The 17,374-nt window shown below is 37.5% G+C and overlaps 1 protein-coding gene across 1 annotated transcript in view; it reads right to left on the bottom strand.

The window, feature by feature from the left end:
• Window positions 1–1,600: 1,600 nt before the first annotated feature.
• Window positions 1,601–17,374, bottom strand: part of TRAPPC10 (trafficking protein particle complex subunit 10) — a 46,424-nt gene continuing 30,650 nt past the window's right edge. The window contains exons 13-23 of the mRNA XM_076354953.1: window positions 17,019–17,131; window positions 15,382–15,896; window positions 10,834–10,975; window positions 9,548–9,706; window positions 8,205–8,434; window positions 6,860–6,960; window positions 6,281–6,407; window positions 5,271–5,441; window positions 3,776–3,953; window positions 3,178–3,372; window positions 1,601–2,357 (exon numbers count right to left, since the gene is read on the bottom strand). Coding sequence (XP_076211068.1) covers window positions 2,119–2,357; window positions 3,178–3,372; window positions 3,776–3,953; window positions 5,271–5,441; window positions 6,281–6,407; window positions 6,860–6,960; window positions 8,205–8,434; window positions 9,548–9,706; window positions 10,834–10,975; window positions 15,382–15,896; window positions 17,019–17,131 — 2,170 coding nt within the window. The 3' untranslated portion in view covers window positions 1,601–2,118. The remainder of the gene's footprint in view (window positions 2,358–3,177; window positions 3,373–3,775; window positions 3,954–5,270; window positions 5,442–6,280; window positions 6,408–6,859; window positions 6,961–8,204; window positions 8,435–9,547; window positions 9,707–10,833; window positions 10,976–15,381; window positions 15,897–17,018; window positions 17,132–17,374) is intronic.

Below are 17,374 nucleotides of genomic sequence, written 5' to 3'. Positions count from 1 at the left end.
CGGCGCGCTTCGATGGTGGCAGCGGGGCCACTCGAAAGCCGAGAAGCGGCAGCCCCGAGGCTGCTCCCCTGCGGAGACCGGGCAGCTCTTTCCCAGAAAGCGGCAACCCCGTCAGATAGCCGAAGAGCACACGCTTCAGACCGCTGTTCTAAGTAGGTCCCCTTACTTCATTTTAGAAAATAGTTTTCCGTTAAAGTAGCTGAAGTAGCTAAAACGGATGAAACAATCACTCCTTTAAACGAAAGGAAAAGAGGAGAAGTCACAGCAGCAGAGAAGTTGGATTTCTTTTTAAAACATGTATATTTAGAACTGCAACGCTTACAATTTCATTAAACAATCTTAGTACAATGTGTTTAATCTAACAGTATATTACAGAACAATGTGAAAAATGATTCAATAGCAAACCATGAAAATGGAATTAATTATAATACCTGCAGTGTCAAAGTCACTAACTTGTTACCTTTTCCAGTCAAAGAATCCCAGCAGTCATTCGCACTAAATGATGCTTTGGGGTTTATCCAGAATAAAATGGCATGATTTCCACAGAGAAAGGGCATTCCTTCACAGAAAGAAGATGCGTAACAAGAACATTTTCAGCTAGTAGGTCTACTTTATACATTTATTTTAGACATACTGGTTTTTTTTAAATAAAAAATAATAAAAAAAAAGTTTAGACCAGTGCAGGGTGCCTATTCCTTTTTCAACTTAATTGCGATTCTTTTTGGAAAGAGGGTTTGGTTTTTTCTTCCCCTTTATAATTTAGCAGAACCTGAGTTTAGAAAAAAACAACAACAATGAACTTGTCTAATGAGCAGTTCCTCACTTTAGCTTTACTGACAAATATTTGATACGAGACAGTTTTCCTCTGTGGAGTCTGTTGACAACGCACCATTATAGATCTGCAAGTAGAAAAGGTCATTCTCACATTAAATGCACAAGTTTCAATATCCGAAGCAGGACATCAGAAGGAGTTGTAATTTTTCCAGTCACAGGTGGATTTGCAACATTCACAAAAATTACACTTTTTTTCTTTTTTTACATTTTTTGTATTTACATTTCAGATATAAATAATGAAATTCTTTAAGTTACATGTTTTAACTTTGCTTCACAATTATTCTACATCTGCAAGCTTTCCTGTATCAAACCAACCGCTTTCTTCCATCATGAATGTGGAAGTCTGGCCTCTAATCGGTAATAATTACACTAAGCCTTTATGATGAAAGGTTGACTGTTCAAGTATCATATCATACTGAAATTTTTGCCCCAATTTAAAAATTGGGGCAGCAAACCAAGCCACTTAGAAATGGTAGTAAAAGAAATTAATCTGGGAACTCAGTAAGCCAAATAATTTATTATTAAATTCTATCAATATCTTTCTTTGGTAAGAACTATGCAAGAGGATGACCCAACCCCCACCCCCCAAAAATCATATAATATGTGACATCACAGTGTCTATTCTGTGAAGGAGAAAGCCTCAAAAAATTAAGGAATTTTGTTCAGCTAAGATTGTTTATAGCAGTAGCTCTTCCATGCATCTAAGTATGCAAACGATGAAGTTGAACAGAAAATTGCAATGGCAGGAATTAACGATGATCAAACAAACAAACAAACAAAGCCAGAAAAGCAACTACTACACCAGTGAATGTGCTGTTGTATGCTTTGTTGTGTTTCTGGCACGTGTGTGGAAAAGCCTGTAAATTATTACATAAAAATCCAAGGTTTGGATAATTATATCATCCAACTCTAAATTCTAAAATACGTAGGAAGCATGAAAACAAACCTCTCAGCTGCCAGACAAAAATAAAGAAGTGGTCCAAATATTTGGATTTTTTGTTTTTGTTGCCCTGTGTTGTGATGCAGGATGTGACTGAAGGGAGAAAACCCAATAGCTTACACAAAACGTACTAAAATGGCAATATAAACTAGCTGACACAAGCTTCACTGTACATTTAAATTGATACAATTGTCTGGTGCTTCCATGGCCAGTACGTGTTGAGTGCCATAGGTCTCCGTAGAGTTAGAATGTTACCACAAAGACTAACCAGGTCATAATCCTTTAAAGTGCTTTCATATCCAGTTTCTAACGGTTTTTGTTTTCCTTGTTTTCATACCGGGTTGTCACGTGATATTGACTTCCAGAACATGGTCATCCTTGCTGGGAATGACAAGTATTTGCATAGCCGTGCTGCAGTTGAAGACCTGACCAGATGAAAAGGATTGCAGACGGGGCATTGGCAAACCTTTGTGTTCCCCACTAGCTGCAGAATGCAAGCTACCTCTGCTCCTTATGCTGCTGCTGTCAGCTTGATCATCCACATTCTTGTCCACAGATAGGTTATCATTTTCAATCCAGCTATCTGTTTAAAACAAAAACCCACAGTTTCATTCTATGGAGTGATTAAACAACTTAAAAATTATTTCAGAGCTCAGACGCACAGTCAACTTACCACATGTTAACAGTTACTGATCATCTCTGCTGAGGTAACACTCTGCGCACATTTTTGGCCAGCAGCAGATGTAACCGTGAATTATATTGGTTTCTAAGGAAAATTTAAGTAGCATTACCTCACATTTGTCACAGGCTAGGAGGGTGCACACTGGCAGTTCCTGGAGCTCCGCTGACAAACGCTAAGTTGCTTGCACGAGTGAATTCTCACTACAGTGCTGGGACTACTCAACAGCACAGATAAATACTCTAGGTGGCTGTGACAATTTAAACTCTTCATCTAATCTGGCTTATACGCCACAAATTTTCAGCAGTTTCTATTTCGTACTTAATCCTTTCAAAAACTGGGAAAAAATTTCAAAGCTAATGAAGACACAGTAGATGTGCAGCTTACAGACAATTAAACCGCAGGATTAGAGAGTTACCAAATAGTTTCCACTTGATTATAAATCCAGTGACAACTAATTTGCACACTAAGCTTTAAAGGAAATATAAGAAAACAATGCATTTATTATTCCTCCTCACAGATTAAGGCTGCAACCCGAATTCAAAGTTCCTGTTAGAGCAACATTTTATAAGTTCCAAATCAGAACTGTGAGTGAAGGTAAGTAACAAAGACACCTAAGAGTACTTCGTCAATACACTTCCTCGCCTTGCTTTTCTCTTTACACAAGAACACAGGAGAAGCAGAATCATTTCTGTAAGTAGCCATGTAGTCAAGATAGCTTTACCAGCATCAAGTTGCATGGAGTGAGCAGAATGGTGAGGGAGGTATTTAAACAATCTGACATCAGGAAAAGGTAGATATCCAGCAAACAGTGGCATCACTTCCATGTGAACTTTGTGAGTTGCTCGAGCTGCTACAGGCATAGATATCACTCCAGAACTTTTTCCACAGACTGCCCAGTTACTACTGTTGTCAACAACTGCAAGAATAAAGAGCAAACACTAAGAAGATCTTTTCTGAAAAATGAAGAACCCTCAGTATAGTTTTAGAGCACTTTTAAAATCAGTATTTTAGCAACGTCTAAAAGCCCATCGGCTTCTATGTGTGAAGAGCTGTGCAAGGTAAGAAAACAGGTCTACACAAAAGGGACCATAGTTGGGCCTCAAGCAAGTATCCATCCAGTCTGAACAGCATTTATATTCCACTTGAAGACAGATTAATGAGGAAAAAATAAAATCTTCTCAGTCTAGCAAAATGAAAACTGCTTTACTGAGCAACCATACTCACAATACAAGAACATATGCCATTACAAGTCTGGCAGATGTCATTATCAAGACAAAACTGGGGAATTTTGTCAATATGCTTAAGGAAAATATTCTTACCTTCATACATAAGTTTTGTTGTGCAATATCCATCTGATTCTGTTAATGCTTCATCTCTGTCAACCTCTGAGAGGTCAACAAGTCGGGTGATTGACACCTCTAAAGAGCAGAGTGAGCCCGTTTTACAATACTCTGCCCCCAATGGCGGAAAAATTTCAGTTTTCACATGATACAATGTCTGTCAGGAAGAAAACAGTGCTGTTATCAAGAAAAAAGGGGCGGTTTACTTGTGTTTAAACTGAACTGGACAATTGATACAGTACAAACTTAACTTTACATTTAACATCCATTAAATCTTTTTAATGCAAGATTCAGTTATAAGTAATGTTCACTTCATTATCTTGCTCAGTTTGAGAAAATAAGCAAACCAAATTTGATTCAATCTATTTTTGATACCAGCAGCAAGCACACCACTTTTCCCTCCACTTCTGTGCTTTAACTCAGCCTTTCAATGCTCCTAAACGGATACTAATCTTCATACTATTGAAACAAACTTTTACTAGTTTCTTGGCTCCTCGCTTTCCAGACACATCACTCAAATTCTGAGTAATACAGGAGGACTACTTCATCACTCTTACCATCATAGTCCCCAGAATAACGATGCTGACATTATCAAAGAGCTAATTTTTAATTACCACAGAATTTCTACCAAAAAAACCCCACGGTTTAACACAGTTAGCTCTCTTTAAAAACTCCAGAAAGATGCTGATACAGGTGCTAACAAATGCTAGTTACATGCCAGTAGGTAAACAAATACCTAAAATATTGCTCAATGCCAGTTTGTAATAGCAGGTAGAAAACATAGCAACACTGAAGACAGACAAAAAGATTTCATCAAATGAGAGTCTTCTCACATTGCTACTTTTTACCCAAGCATCAAAAAGGGTAACACAAGACTGAACTTAGAGATGAGATTAAATAATGTTGATAGAATTCCTTTAATAGGAAGTTATACCTAGCCTATAAGCTTCCTAGCTGATCAAAGGAATAAAAAGTTTGCCCATAAAGGGAAAGAAGAAACATTTAAGATAATGGCCTACAAAACCCTAAATATTTCATTAGAGGAGCTCATCTCAAGCACTACAAAAAACAACTCAAATGCTTTCAATAGCAAAGATTTTTTGGAAATTGCAATTTGCTTTGGAGAGCGCAGTCTTAAGCCAGCAGGGAAAAAGCAGCTCAGTAATCTAAGGACAGTCTCCATGGCACAAGCCCAGGAAGGCAAAAACACACAGAAAAAAAAATGAAACAAGACCAAGGAAACTTGTGCAAATGTTCCCTCCCACCACCCCATTCCAGTGGCAAGTGTATGATTCCACCATATCATATCAGGCTTCAGTTCTATCACTCAACAAACTAGCTTTCCAATGATTCCAAGTAGGTATCAATCTCATTACGTAAACAGATGTTTTCTAATACATTTCTTGACTTTCCCTGTCCACATATTAGGAAACCATGTTCAGTTAACATATGCTATACTTAGAAGAGTACTTACAAAAAAATTTTCCACTTGGAATTCATAAGTGAACGGCTTCAGGGTAAGAGACTGTTCTTCAGAGGTAGCTGGACAAAAGCTGACTGAAAACAGGCACTGCAAGGAGAGAGGAAGCTCTTTTGTCCACTTCAATTCCCATACAAAGAATATTGATTGCTTACTGTATATGACCTGAAAGAGAATGTTTATAGTATTAGCTCCTTCCTTCCTCTGAGAAAGAAGTGGAAATGCACATACATATGTTTGTTCTGGCATTAATATAGTTTACAAAAACAAATTACCCATTTAGGGTTAAATAAATCATTAGGGAAAATATGCAACCAAAATAACTAATAATGAATTTTTTTAACATTGCACATCTAATTAAAAGGAGGGATACATTTCACTGTCAGAATCAATGTTTCAAAAGGGAACACTTCACATTCAAGTAGGTGTGAAAAATATTTTATTCAAAAGTCAAGTTTAATAAAGATAATAATAATGTTTGTATATACTTTTCCTAGGCACCAAGAATGACCAATTTAGTATCATGTTCAGACAAGGCTGAAAGAAACTTAAAGGGGACTGTTTTGCAACTTAACTAGTTTACAGCTGTATTTAATTGAAAAACAGTCTCCACCTGATTTTTTTTCCCAAAACCTAATGATATACTGCAGCTATGAGATGAACAAATTAAATGTTAACAGTGATATTAGCGATATTACATTTGTATAGCTGTTGTTCAAGCAGCTATGTAGTGGTTTGCATGAGGCAAATGGACAAGTTTGAAAACTTATCTAATAATCTTTGCAAGTTTTAGAATTTTATCTGAGATCTACAGGTGTAAATGCCTTCTAGAGCATCTTTAAGAATCAAAGTTTCTCAGAGGACTACAAAGGTCTGACCTAACATCAGCTATCGGCCTTACTTACCACAAAATCTATGTGCAGAAGTGCTAATAATGTCACTTACAAGAACTTTCACCAGGCTGTCCTCCCAATGAGCTCATAAACCACCAAGTGAATCTTTACCTGTTGAGATTCAGGGTTCAGAGGTACCAGCTGCAAATCTGTACAGTCAGCAGAATTTTTTAGGCTATTGTCTGAAAGCTGGAAACAGAGTCCTGACAAATTCTGTACACAGACTTGCACATATTTCCTGAAAAACATGACGGAGTTTGGTCAACAAAAGTTGAATAGTTATATTGAAAGAGTACATGTCCATAAAACTGTTTTCAAAGTGCACAGCTCAAGCAAAACCAGAATGGCAGGTATATTTGTTTCTTTCAATCTTTTCCTCAATACTTATGAGTCTGTAGAAACAAGGCTGTAAAACATCCTCTTTCATATTAAACGAAAACAAGTAACTATACAGAAATAGGTTAGCCTGGTTTATCTTGTGGTCTTGTTTCCAAAATAGCTGAAACCATAAATTTGTTTTAATGTTATGAAAGAACACTAGAGGAAATGCACAAGCTTCCAATGGGAAGCTGTGTAAGATAACAAAAGCCCAACTTAAAAAAACAGGCTGCTATAAATATTACTTATGAAACTTGAGCTCCATATTTTTTAAGAAAGAAACAAACAATAAATACTTCAGGAGTACATTACCGTTTGCCAGCTGACAATAAGGAATGCTTGGCATTAAAAGGTATGCAGAATGTTAATGCAATAATAGTGGAGTAAATTGACCAAGGACAATCGATGGTTACCTAAAGGAAAAAGGGAACAAAGTTCTTATTTGTAATGGTCTTTGGCATAACGATTATGCTTTTCTTCTCATTTCTAAGCAAAACTTTTCTCAGCAAGTGTCTACATCTAATGCATCCAGAAGGGGAAGAAGAAAAAAAAAAATTAAAAAAGAAAAATCAGTATGTCAAAAACTGATCTGACAAAATATTAGGGTTTTGTTTTCCTGTGAGCAGGATATGAAATCTCGAAGAAGCTTTTCCTGTGGAAACTGACATACCCAGTTCTGAAGACTAGAAATAAAGGAAGGGGCGTAGAAGAAAGAAAAGATAAAAGGACACTAACAATACCAATAGCATCTTAATACAATAATCTGGTAACAAGTCAATATCAAATAAATTGCTGTAAGAACTATTACTGAAATGTCTTTATAATGCTTTATTAAATACAAGCTCAAAATATTTTAAAAAATGCATTTAATGTATATTTGTTTTAACTTGAAGCAGCACATTTAACTGAAGAATTCCTCCTGAAGTGAATGCTGCCATTCTTCCAATTGTAAAGCATATATATTTAACAATATTTTTAAATGCAGAGAAAAAAAAAAATCTTTTGTCACATCACATTTTATCAGTGCTAGTCTATAGCTATTCCTTTTACCCGACTCTTCACACACAAGGATACATGGCAGCACACTTGGTCAATTTTAACAAGGAGTAATACTGTGAAAGGTGATGATTTCAAGATCATTTTGCTGTCAGCTGAAAAGCTGCTTTCCATACTACTTATTTTATTCACCTTTCATAACGAAAATTAAGAGGAAAGCTACCTCCAACTAAATAATGTGACAGCTTGAAACACTACAGTGTTAAGTACCTCAACACAGCATACAGATTCTTTGCAAGTGGAAGAAATATTCTTCCCATGAGTCAGAAGGGAGAACTGCCTTGCCTTGCCATGCCACCTTTTACAAAGACACAAGTATCCTTCATCCTATATAAACTGCGAGTGTTAGAACATTAGAACTCAGATTACCAGCCAGTGGAACAGTTGGCAATATAGTAAACATAAATATAAGCAGAAATATACACTATGTTTTCTTTACATTTATAACATTTGCTATGATTTTTGCATGTACGTCTTTTAAGGGAAAATTAGTTCAATGCAAGCAGGTGTGTGTCCCCCATCACCACCACTTCTATTTTATGAAGTGTATGCCCCTGTGATCAAATAGATTTCATAATAAAAACATTAAATTACATCTTACTTTTTGGTCGACAGTAGCCATGCAGTTGTCCTGTTTCTGCTTCTCTTTGTTTTTTCTGGGAACTTCTTTATTTGTAGTATTTTCTTTCTCCGCTACAGATTCTGTGGCTGATGGCAAATACATGACTTCTAGTTCAAATTCAATCACATGATATGCAGGAGCTACTGGCAAACTGATGCTTGTGATCTTTTCAGAAGACTGAATCCTTAGTGATGATTCTGAGATCTTTTCTATAGTTGTGTAGAATGGGGAAAAAAGAAGTTTTAAAACACGTTCATCCCTTCCCAATTTTCATTTTAATCTGTAAGTAAGTAGGAAAACTAGCCTAAAAAGCTAAGCGTCATAGAAAAATACATGGTGCCGTAACCATTTCCTAGCAAGACCTCCATGTCTGCAAAAACAGCAACAAGAAACCATGTTATATAACTCCACGGTATCCTCTTCAAATGAGCTATAATCTGCACATCTTAAATACCAATGCTGCTCACAACTTCCCAATAGTAATGCTCGAGCCTTCTTAAATTGCAGGAAGGTAACCACCACATTCCGTGTAGTACTCCCTTCCAATGTTCAAGAAGGAACTAAGAGGACAGTTTGTTAACAAGCTTCAAACTAGTTAAAGAGCAGCTTTAGTCCATCATATGACACCTATTGAAGTTTTTACAACATCCTGCACCTCCTTAGTCTCATAATTTCACTTCAAGCAAACTTACAACTTAGTGAACACACATGTATCAATATTCTTGGTCACCATTCGTCATCTATCTTTAAAATACTACACACGGGGTGCCTCTTTATAGTCTATTTTAATCTTAATTTCATCAAGTCTGTTAAGACTGTTCTTCCCATTTACGTAGAAGTTCCTTGTGTGTGAGCAACTGAGGAGACTATACAGTACTTATGTTCGGGGAAAAAAAGGAACTAGGATGTCATCTGTTTAAATGAAACACCGGCCAAAGGAAATGCTCCATTTACATAGAGCGCTACATAAAAACCTACTCAGAACTACTTCACAATAAAAATGGTCTAGTCAAAACAGAGCCCGCATAGTAATAAAAGGTCACCATGATTCACTTGGAAATCGTGACAGATGTTCACCTCAGCAGCAGTATCACCATGCCTACTGAATTTCATCAATGAAAGTTCATACTACTACTTTGAGGGTGAAAGTTCGAGACCTTTCTTGCACTGAAGTACTCAGCTGCAAGTCCCTAGAATTGTTCTTAATAACGACTATTGAAAAAGACAGTGTCAGTGTTCTTAATACTGTAAGTACAGGTTTACTTCAGGATTACTGAATTTTCAGCCATTTAAAGATTATGACTTTTTACTTCGTCGCTTACCTCTGGTGTTGGAATAGATCACTGCCTTGCTTTCCGGATGGTACAGAATAGGCATGGCATCCGCGTTACTGAGCTGCAAAGTATCCCCATTCTTCATGGTGTAGTGACCAGTAGTCACTGTGAATTTCACCTTCTGGGGAATGCCAGCCAAAAGGCTATCTGAAGAAGAAAGCAGAAATTGTTAACAGATTCCAGTACTCATCAGTAGATGGTTACAATGCACTGCTAAGGCTTGTTAGCAATATTCCCAGACAATTTGTCACAAATGTTACAGTAACTTAAAAGTGTGGGGGTTTGGTGTTATGCAACACATTAAACCTTGTTCAGATACATCGGTGTGGAGAAACCGGTTGTTTCAACTTGAGTGACCAAAACCAGTTTCTTAGATGGCTTAGACCAGCTGGCTCACAAACTGTGTGCCTCTGGCAGCACAGAATTCAGTGAAATACAATAATCCCAAATAATTTTCTAAGCTTTTTGTTAAGTTCTCCAGGTTGTAGACAGCTTTATATTTTTGCACCTACAATGCCAGTCATACCCACATGCTGTATTTACATAATCAAGATAACAAGAATGCCAGTACGCACACAGACTCTCAAATATCTGAATCACAACCACCAATTTCACAGGGGTAGCTGATTTGATTAATGCCCAATATGCCTGTCCTTCCTTCGCCACACATTGCGACCCCTGTCACCGGAACGATACCACAAAATGCGTATTAACTCCTCAACTGCCTCAGTTAGTAGCCTGAAAACAAAATCACTAACTTCCATTTATAAACTTTAATAAACTCTACAACAAGTAATGCTCAGCTGTCCATGAAACAATGGATGTATTCAGTATTAAATTTTAATAAGTTGATATTATCACCTCTAGTAGAGAATCCCAGTTCTTACGCATTTCTTGTAAATACCAAAGAGACTGCAGCGTCACAGAACTAACCAACAGGGAGCTCAGTCAATTACAAATTTAAATATTCACTTCTCCTAACCAGTGTGGCAGCTCAAATCATACCTGATATTTAAGTGACACTACATGTTCAAATTCATGTTCAGAAGTGACATTACGTGTTTCAGAGTCAAGCACTGGAATTAGTTGTTGAAAACTAGCCATCATTGACAGAGCATACTTGATGGATAATTTGAAAAGTGAGAATTTATTTTAGACTCAAAATTAAGAGTAAGGCAAAAAAAATCTGAATAATATTCAAGCCAGAAAACGCTTTCTCTAGTCCCACGAGAGTACAATCATCAAAACAACTTCAGCATAGCAACTGTACCTACCAGTCGTCGGTTCCACTTTTAGCTGGGGCTCCTGAGAATATACATCATACTGCACAATTGGGTAAAAATGAAGAAGGACAAACTGTACTTTCCCCACTGAAGTGCACAGTTGCCTGAGCGTGTATGTCCCAGGTTCTTTGGCCTTTGAAGAAAACATTTGAACGGATTTTTCAATTTAGGAAATACTTCTAGAACAAACCCTCTACTAAAGAACAGCATGTTTTGAGCTCGTTTTTATCAGATACTTTGCATTTGTAAATTAAAACAACAGACTTGTTCTCTGAGTAAGTGACAAGATTTTCACAGAGAGGCACCTTTTGCCCCATTAAGATAGACGCTTTAGAGTGCTGGCTGATTCAAGAAAAAACATCGTAAGTGACAAGTACCAATAATCAGAATGACTAATATAGTAGCTATGCCGTCAAATTGTTATTTTGGGGTGCTTTTTGTCTTGTTTGTTGGGTTCCCCCCCCAAGTGCCACATACATTAAAATATAATTATATTTATTAAGTACTGAAATGATATTTAGTGAGCAGTGAAGTGCTTATTTGGCTAACATTCATAAAATCCTACAACATTTATATAAGGCACAGCTTTCAGCTCAAGCTATCGATTTCACACACTCCCCACCCCACACCCTGTGTGAATGCTTACAAAAAAGTAATACATACATATTTAATTTCAAACTCTTCCCTTATCCTGAAGAATGGGATTCTGGATGCTTTTCAACAACATTATAAAAAGCAAATCTGTAACATCTGCTAGTATATTTATTTTTGATTCTATTTGCTCTTAGCTACTACTGCTAGGGAATGGGAAATGTTTTCTTTTTCCATGTGCCATTTTACCATGTGTAATATATAAACATTGATGCTGGATATAATTAAATCTAAAGAATAAGATTAGAAGTTATGGAGAAAAGCTGTAACAATTTAACATTCAAACCTCACTTACACAGTTATATACAAAGCAAATCCTGACTCAAATTCGGTATTATGCATTTTGACATTAAAATCACTAAAGTTTATCCCTTGAATACTTTATAAACAGAAAAGCACAAGTGAAGTCTTTCATAATATATACATACTTGAAACCTCAACATGGGATGGGAATATCAGTCTGAAGAATTCAGATAATGCTTTCTGATCTCTTTTAAAGCTTGAAAAAAATACACTGGAAGGTTGCTATCAGCATAAACAATGCTAATCACCAGCCTAAGATCTACAGAAAGAATCAAACTCCCTCTGCATCTTGGAAGCACAGTCATTCCTCTTTCTGCAAAAGTAGTGCAAGTAAGCATTACTGTAAGAAAATTTAGAAAACAAGTTGTCAGCAGTTTCTATCCTCTAGCCAGCTATGTAATCCAGTAGAAGTGACACAGTATACTACTACAAGGATAATGGATTTTTAGTAAATATTTTGTAAATACTGCAACTCAAATCTAGAGAAGCTTTCATCATGTTATCTAGTAATGTCAAAATTATAACATATTCAGATTTTCCCTTTAAGGGCAGATAAGTCATGCTTTGAACAACTGTATAAAGATAAGTAGGATTCACACTGAGCAGTCTTCCCATGCAAAGTTCGTTCAAGAAAGGAAGGCTGGGAAAATAGGAAAGTTAGGCGTAAGGCTGTCCATCCTCCAGTAGCCACCAGAAGCATGCAGAACAAGGCAAATTTAAAGCAGAGCTATATCTAGCTTTTTATCCATATCTCTTCTTCCATGGTTTCAGATTGCTTCCTGATCCCACTAAGCCAAAATGCCTGCTCAGAACAGTCTCTAACAGCTTTCTTCTCATAAGGCTCCTTCACCTGAAATCCAGTGCTACATACATGTTAATTTATTTTACAGAAAACTACATTTGCAGCCACAAAGACCTCTGACATCTCCAGATCCCATTAACTTGTCCCAATCCTTTGAGAGAATGAGAAACCTAAAAAGTTAGGTCAGTAGGTAGTTCAAGTGACATTACTGCCATTTCACATTGTATCATCAGGGACTCGAACTCAACTTCCATCTTGAGGTACCTGCTATCCACACAGGTTCCACAATGGGCGTGTGCACATGTACCAAGCGCATCTCTCTAGGGCTTTCTGCCCCAACACTGGAGGAATGGAAAGGCAGAATATGTAAGCCTACAGAAAGCTTCACTCTAAACAAAGTTCTATGACAAGATAGAAATTAACAATTAAAAAAAGGAAAGAAAAAAAAAAAAAAAGAGGCGGCAGTTAAAATCTCAGGTTTGGAGCACCTAAAATATGCTAAGAATGCTAAAGAAACCTGCTGGCCAGCTCTCTCTAGCTATCAATTTTTAGTCATCAAAAACAGATATGTAGATTCTTATTTCAAAATCAGTTTAAAAAAAAAGAGACCCAAAAGGGACCAAAGCTAATTTAAACCAATTAGAAAATGGCAGGGCTAGCAGGCATATATACCAGATGTGACTGCAAAACACTTTCTCTCTTCATAGCATCCATATCCTTTCCAATATACAGGCTGGATAATGCTCAGAAAATGAAGCAGCTATGAAACACCTGTTGCATTCCTCATTGTGCTGCCCCATCTCCTGTTAATCATTCAGATGCTGCACGGAATTTCTCAGTATTCTCTCACTCAAATTTTCCCTACTCTGATGTTCATCACTGTAGCATTGAACTCTACTAAATACTTCCCTATGAAGGGTTACAGAGGTGGGGAGTGAGATAGAAAGTATTTAAAGAAACCCAAAGAACAGAACAACATGATCATTGAGGCCAGAAGCTCCTACTCCTGGAACGCCAGACATGGTGAAGTCTCGCTTTTGAAAATGCTTGGCATTTCACTTCCTAGGACTAAGTTGGCAGGTAAATGCCTTTCCCCATTTCATTAAAACAAGCAAACCAACCACAGTTCAACACAGTACAAGGCCACAGAATGAGTGGCAGATTAAAAAAAAAAAAACAAAAACAAAACACCACCAAAAAACCACCCCAACGAACCAACAGGATTGGTACTCAAGGCCTGCTGATTTCCAGTTACTATGCATCTAGTAGTAATGCAATGTGAACAGAAGTGATAAGCACTACTGTCCTTAAATATTTCAGCAATTACTGAGAGTACTTAGCTTGCTGAGGAATAATGGGAAGAAAAAAAAAGGATTACTCCGAGTATTAAGCTGACTTAGAGTGCATGTGTGTGCACACAGTCGGGAACTGAGGGAGTTTCATATACAACGCTATATGGCAGAAGCAGGACTGTAATCCATTTTCTGAGGGTGGCATTTAGATGGTGACACTATTTTCACAGGTGTTTGCTCACGCAAATTTAGTCCTCCTGTAGCAGAGAATCCTTATGTTCTTCTCTTCTCATTCCTTATGTGATTAAGATGAATAATGGCGGCAATTTTAATTCTGACATCTTCTAAATTAAAATATTTGAAGCTGAGCTTAACTTTGTCATATTTTTTTGCAGGTAGGTTTACTACATCCACCAAGCGATAAAATATTCTACCACCCTCCACAATGAAGAACAAGCTATCAACCAAATTCAACCACAGTCACTTACCAAGGGCTAGAAAATGCATTCCCATCAAAATTCTTAAACATTATTCTCAATGAGCTCAACAGCGAAGGCAGACTTCATGAGCAGTACATTATCTTGTATATGAATTTATCAGTTTAATTTCTGGCAGCGATAATCAAGATGTTTAAAATAAGTTTTGGAAGGCTGACTCAAATGATTGCGAATAGGAGAGTCACCTGTACATTTAGGCATAAATAAAACAGCTTCTTTCAAGGGAAATTAAGGTCTAGAACAATGAAAAGAAAGCCACAAGGGGAATGGCATCACCCAAGCTGTAACAGGAAGCAATACAGGTACCACTTGCCAGCACTATGCTCTTCCTCAGTGTCCTGGTTTCAGCTGGGACAGAGTTAATTTTCTTTCTAGTAGCTGGTATAGTGCTGTGTTTTGGATTTGTGCTGAAAACAGTGTTGATAATTCAGGGATGTTTTAGTTACTGCTGAGCAGCGCTTACACAGAATCAAGGCCTTTTCTGCTTCTCACCCCACCCCACCAGCGAGTAGGCTGGGGGTGCACAATAAGTTGGGAGGGGACACGGCTGGGACAGCTGACCCCAACTGACCAGAGGGATATTCCACACCATATGACGTCATGCTCAACATATAAAGCTGAAGGAAGAAGGAGGAAGGGGGGGGACATTCGGAGTGATGGTGTTTGTCTTCCCAAGTCACCGTTACGCGTGATGGAGCCCTGCTTTCCTGGAGATGGCTGAACACCTGCCTGCCCATGGGAAGGAGTGAATGAATTCCTTGTTTGCTTGTGCACGCGCGGCTTTTGCTTTGCCTATTAAACTGTCTTTATCTCAACCCACGACTTTTCTCACTTTTACCCTTCCAATTCTCTCCCCCATCCCACCGGGGGGGGAGTGAGCGAGCAAGCAGCTGTGTGGTGTTTAGTTGCCAGCTGGGGTTAAGCCACGACACTCAGCCAGTGCTTTTAATTCTTCTTTCATGAGTGCTACATTCACTCAACTATAAAAACATACCTGAGTATTGAATGTTATTTTATTGACCCCTGGTTCCAGTATTAAGTTGTTGCATTTCAACACATGAGCCCCATCTTCTAAAGTCACCCCTGAGGGCACATCCAGTGAACTGCTGCTCTCTTGCCTTCGTAGTAGCATGTGCACATTTTTGCAGATAATTCCTGCTGTGTTCAAAGAGTTATCTGAGGGACTCCGTTCATACATTTCATACAGCTCCAGTGCTGGCAAGTTGTTTCTTGACAAAGGAAAGCCTGCAACTTCATTTGGAAAGCTGATAACACCATTGGAAGTTTTGTGCTTAGTGAGCCACTCAGCTGTTTTTCTGTAACTATTTTTTTCAATGCTGAAGTGAACATGGATGGCAATCTGATCCACTCGGACAGGGATGGGCATTTGGCTCAGCAAAGTCAACTCAATAGACAACTTTCCACCCACATGGACAACAGCATTTGGAGGGTCAAAATGTAGAGTTTTCAACTGCGCGAAGGAGTGCATAGGCAATATAACCTTTTGACCTGGAAAAAAAAAAAAACAACCAGGGATTTTATTCTTCTCCAGTGCTGCTGGAGATCAGCAAGTCTTTTCTCTTAAAAATTTAACCCCTAGAATTAAACGGATGAACAACTTTTCACAATGAATCCTTTCACAACAAATCAATACTTTCATATTTTAGATTTATCTTGCACAGAAATGAGACAAAGATGCTGAGATTTGTTTTCTAACAGTTACATCTACTACAATTTTAGTACTCAGGCTATTAAAGACAACTAAACTAAGAGATAAGCGTCTAAGCAGAAGTTTAACATTTCACTACTATATAAAGTGTTCTAGATGAACACAGTAGCATAAAGTGACAAACTTCCCAGAGTGCATAAATTAAGAGCAAGTAAAAGTTTAAGAAACTAATGATCGGACTGGTGCCTTGAGCCATCAGCTTTACCATACAACGGTTTTTCATTCTCTTTTCTAGATTCCAAAAAACCAACGCTGAGGCATTACCAAAACTTAATTAAGAAGCAAGTCTAAAATAACATATTACTTATAGCACATCCATTCATCAAGAAAAACTTCTGCATAAAAATGAACAGTCTTTAGATCTACAGGAAGTATTCTGTATGAATTGGAATGATGATTAATATCTGCGGACAAGGTATTACTGAAGCAGCAGGAAGAATAAAGAGAAGAGGTAGGATGGTCAAAATAATAAGCTGCAAGTGGATGGGAACAGATCTAACACCAAAACCAAAGAAGTATCATCACAGAGCTACCAGGTGCGTGCCAGCAATGTAGAGACAAAGATAAGTTAGGAATTGAAAAAAAACCAAGACAAGATAAATTATGAGCTGTCAAAGCAGAGAAGCAGATAAGTGAAATCTTAATAAGTGAAACACTTAATAAGTGAAACAAAGACTTTCCGGTATTCAGGATGAAAATGTTAATTACCCTTTCATCTTTGACTATTCTTAATTATTGCAGAAGTTTTATAAATGTTCTGGAGATTACAAGAAAAGAACCACGTTGGATCAGAAGTTATACACAAGGTAATGAAAACAATCAGGAAAAGCCTTCCAATCTACTTTTAGGGAAAGATCAGATTAGAGCAGCTTAAGTTTTAAGTATGTAAGAACCAGCCTTACCTTGGTTCTCTGCTTGCTGATTGGCAAAATCTAGAATTTCTCGGCAAAAGCTTTTGCGTTCATCTTCTGTCAAGTGATTATCACCAGCTAAAAGGCTGCTTGTTTGAAGATAACTAACAAAGTTAAGGAAACATGAGGTAGAAACCTACAACATTCAGAAATTTGACTGAAAACGAGACAGGTCAAGTACTGCTTTTCTAATCTTTTAATACAAGAGCTGCTTTTATCACCACCACACTCTTCCATTAGAAAAGAAACAACGGAAGATTTACCATCATCTGAGAATATTGCAAAATCTCTACTTTTTGCAGACCTACTAAAATATGATCCATTATTAACCTGCGCAATCTTTCCCC

The sequence above is a fragment of the Aptenodytes patagonicus genome, chromosome 1 (assembly GCF_965638725.1).
Source record: "Aptenodytes patagonicus chromosome 1, bAptPat1.pri.cur, whole genome shotgun sequence".
Classification (NCBI taxonomy): Eukaryota; Metazoa; Chordata; class Aves; order Sphenisciformes; family Spheniscidae; genus Aptenodytes; species Aptenodytes patagonicus.
Note: the sequence above shows the minus strand (reverse complement) of the source record. Positions and strands in the feature narration are given on the sequence as shown.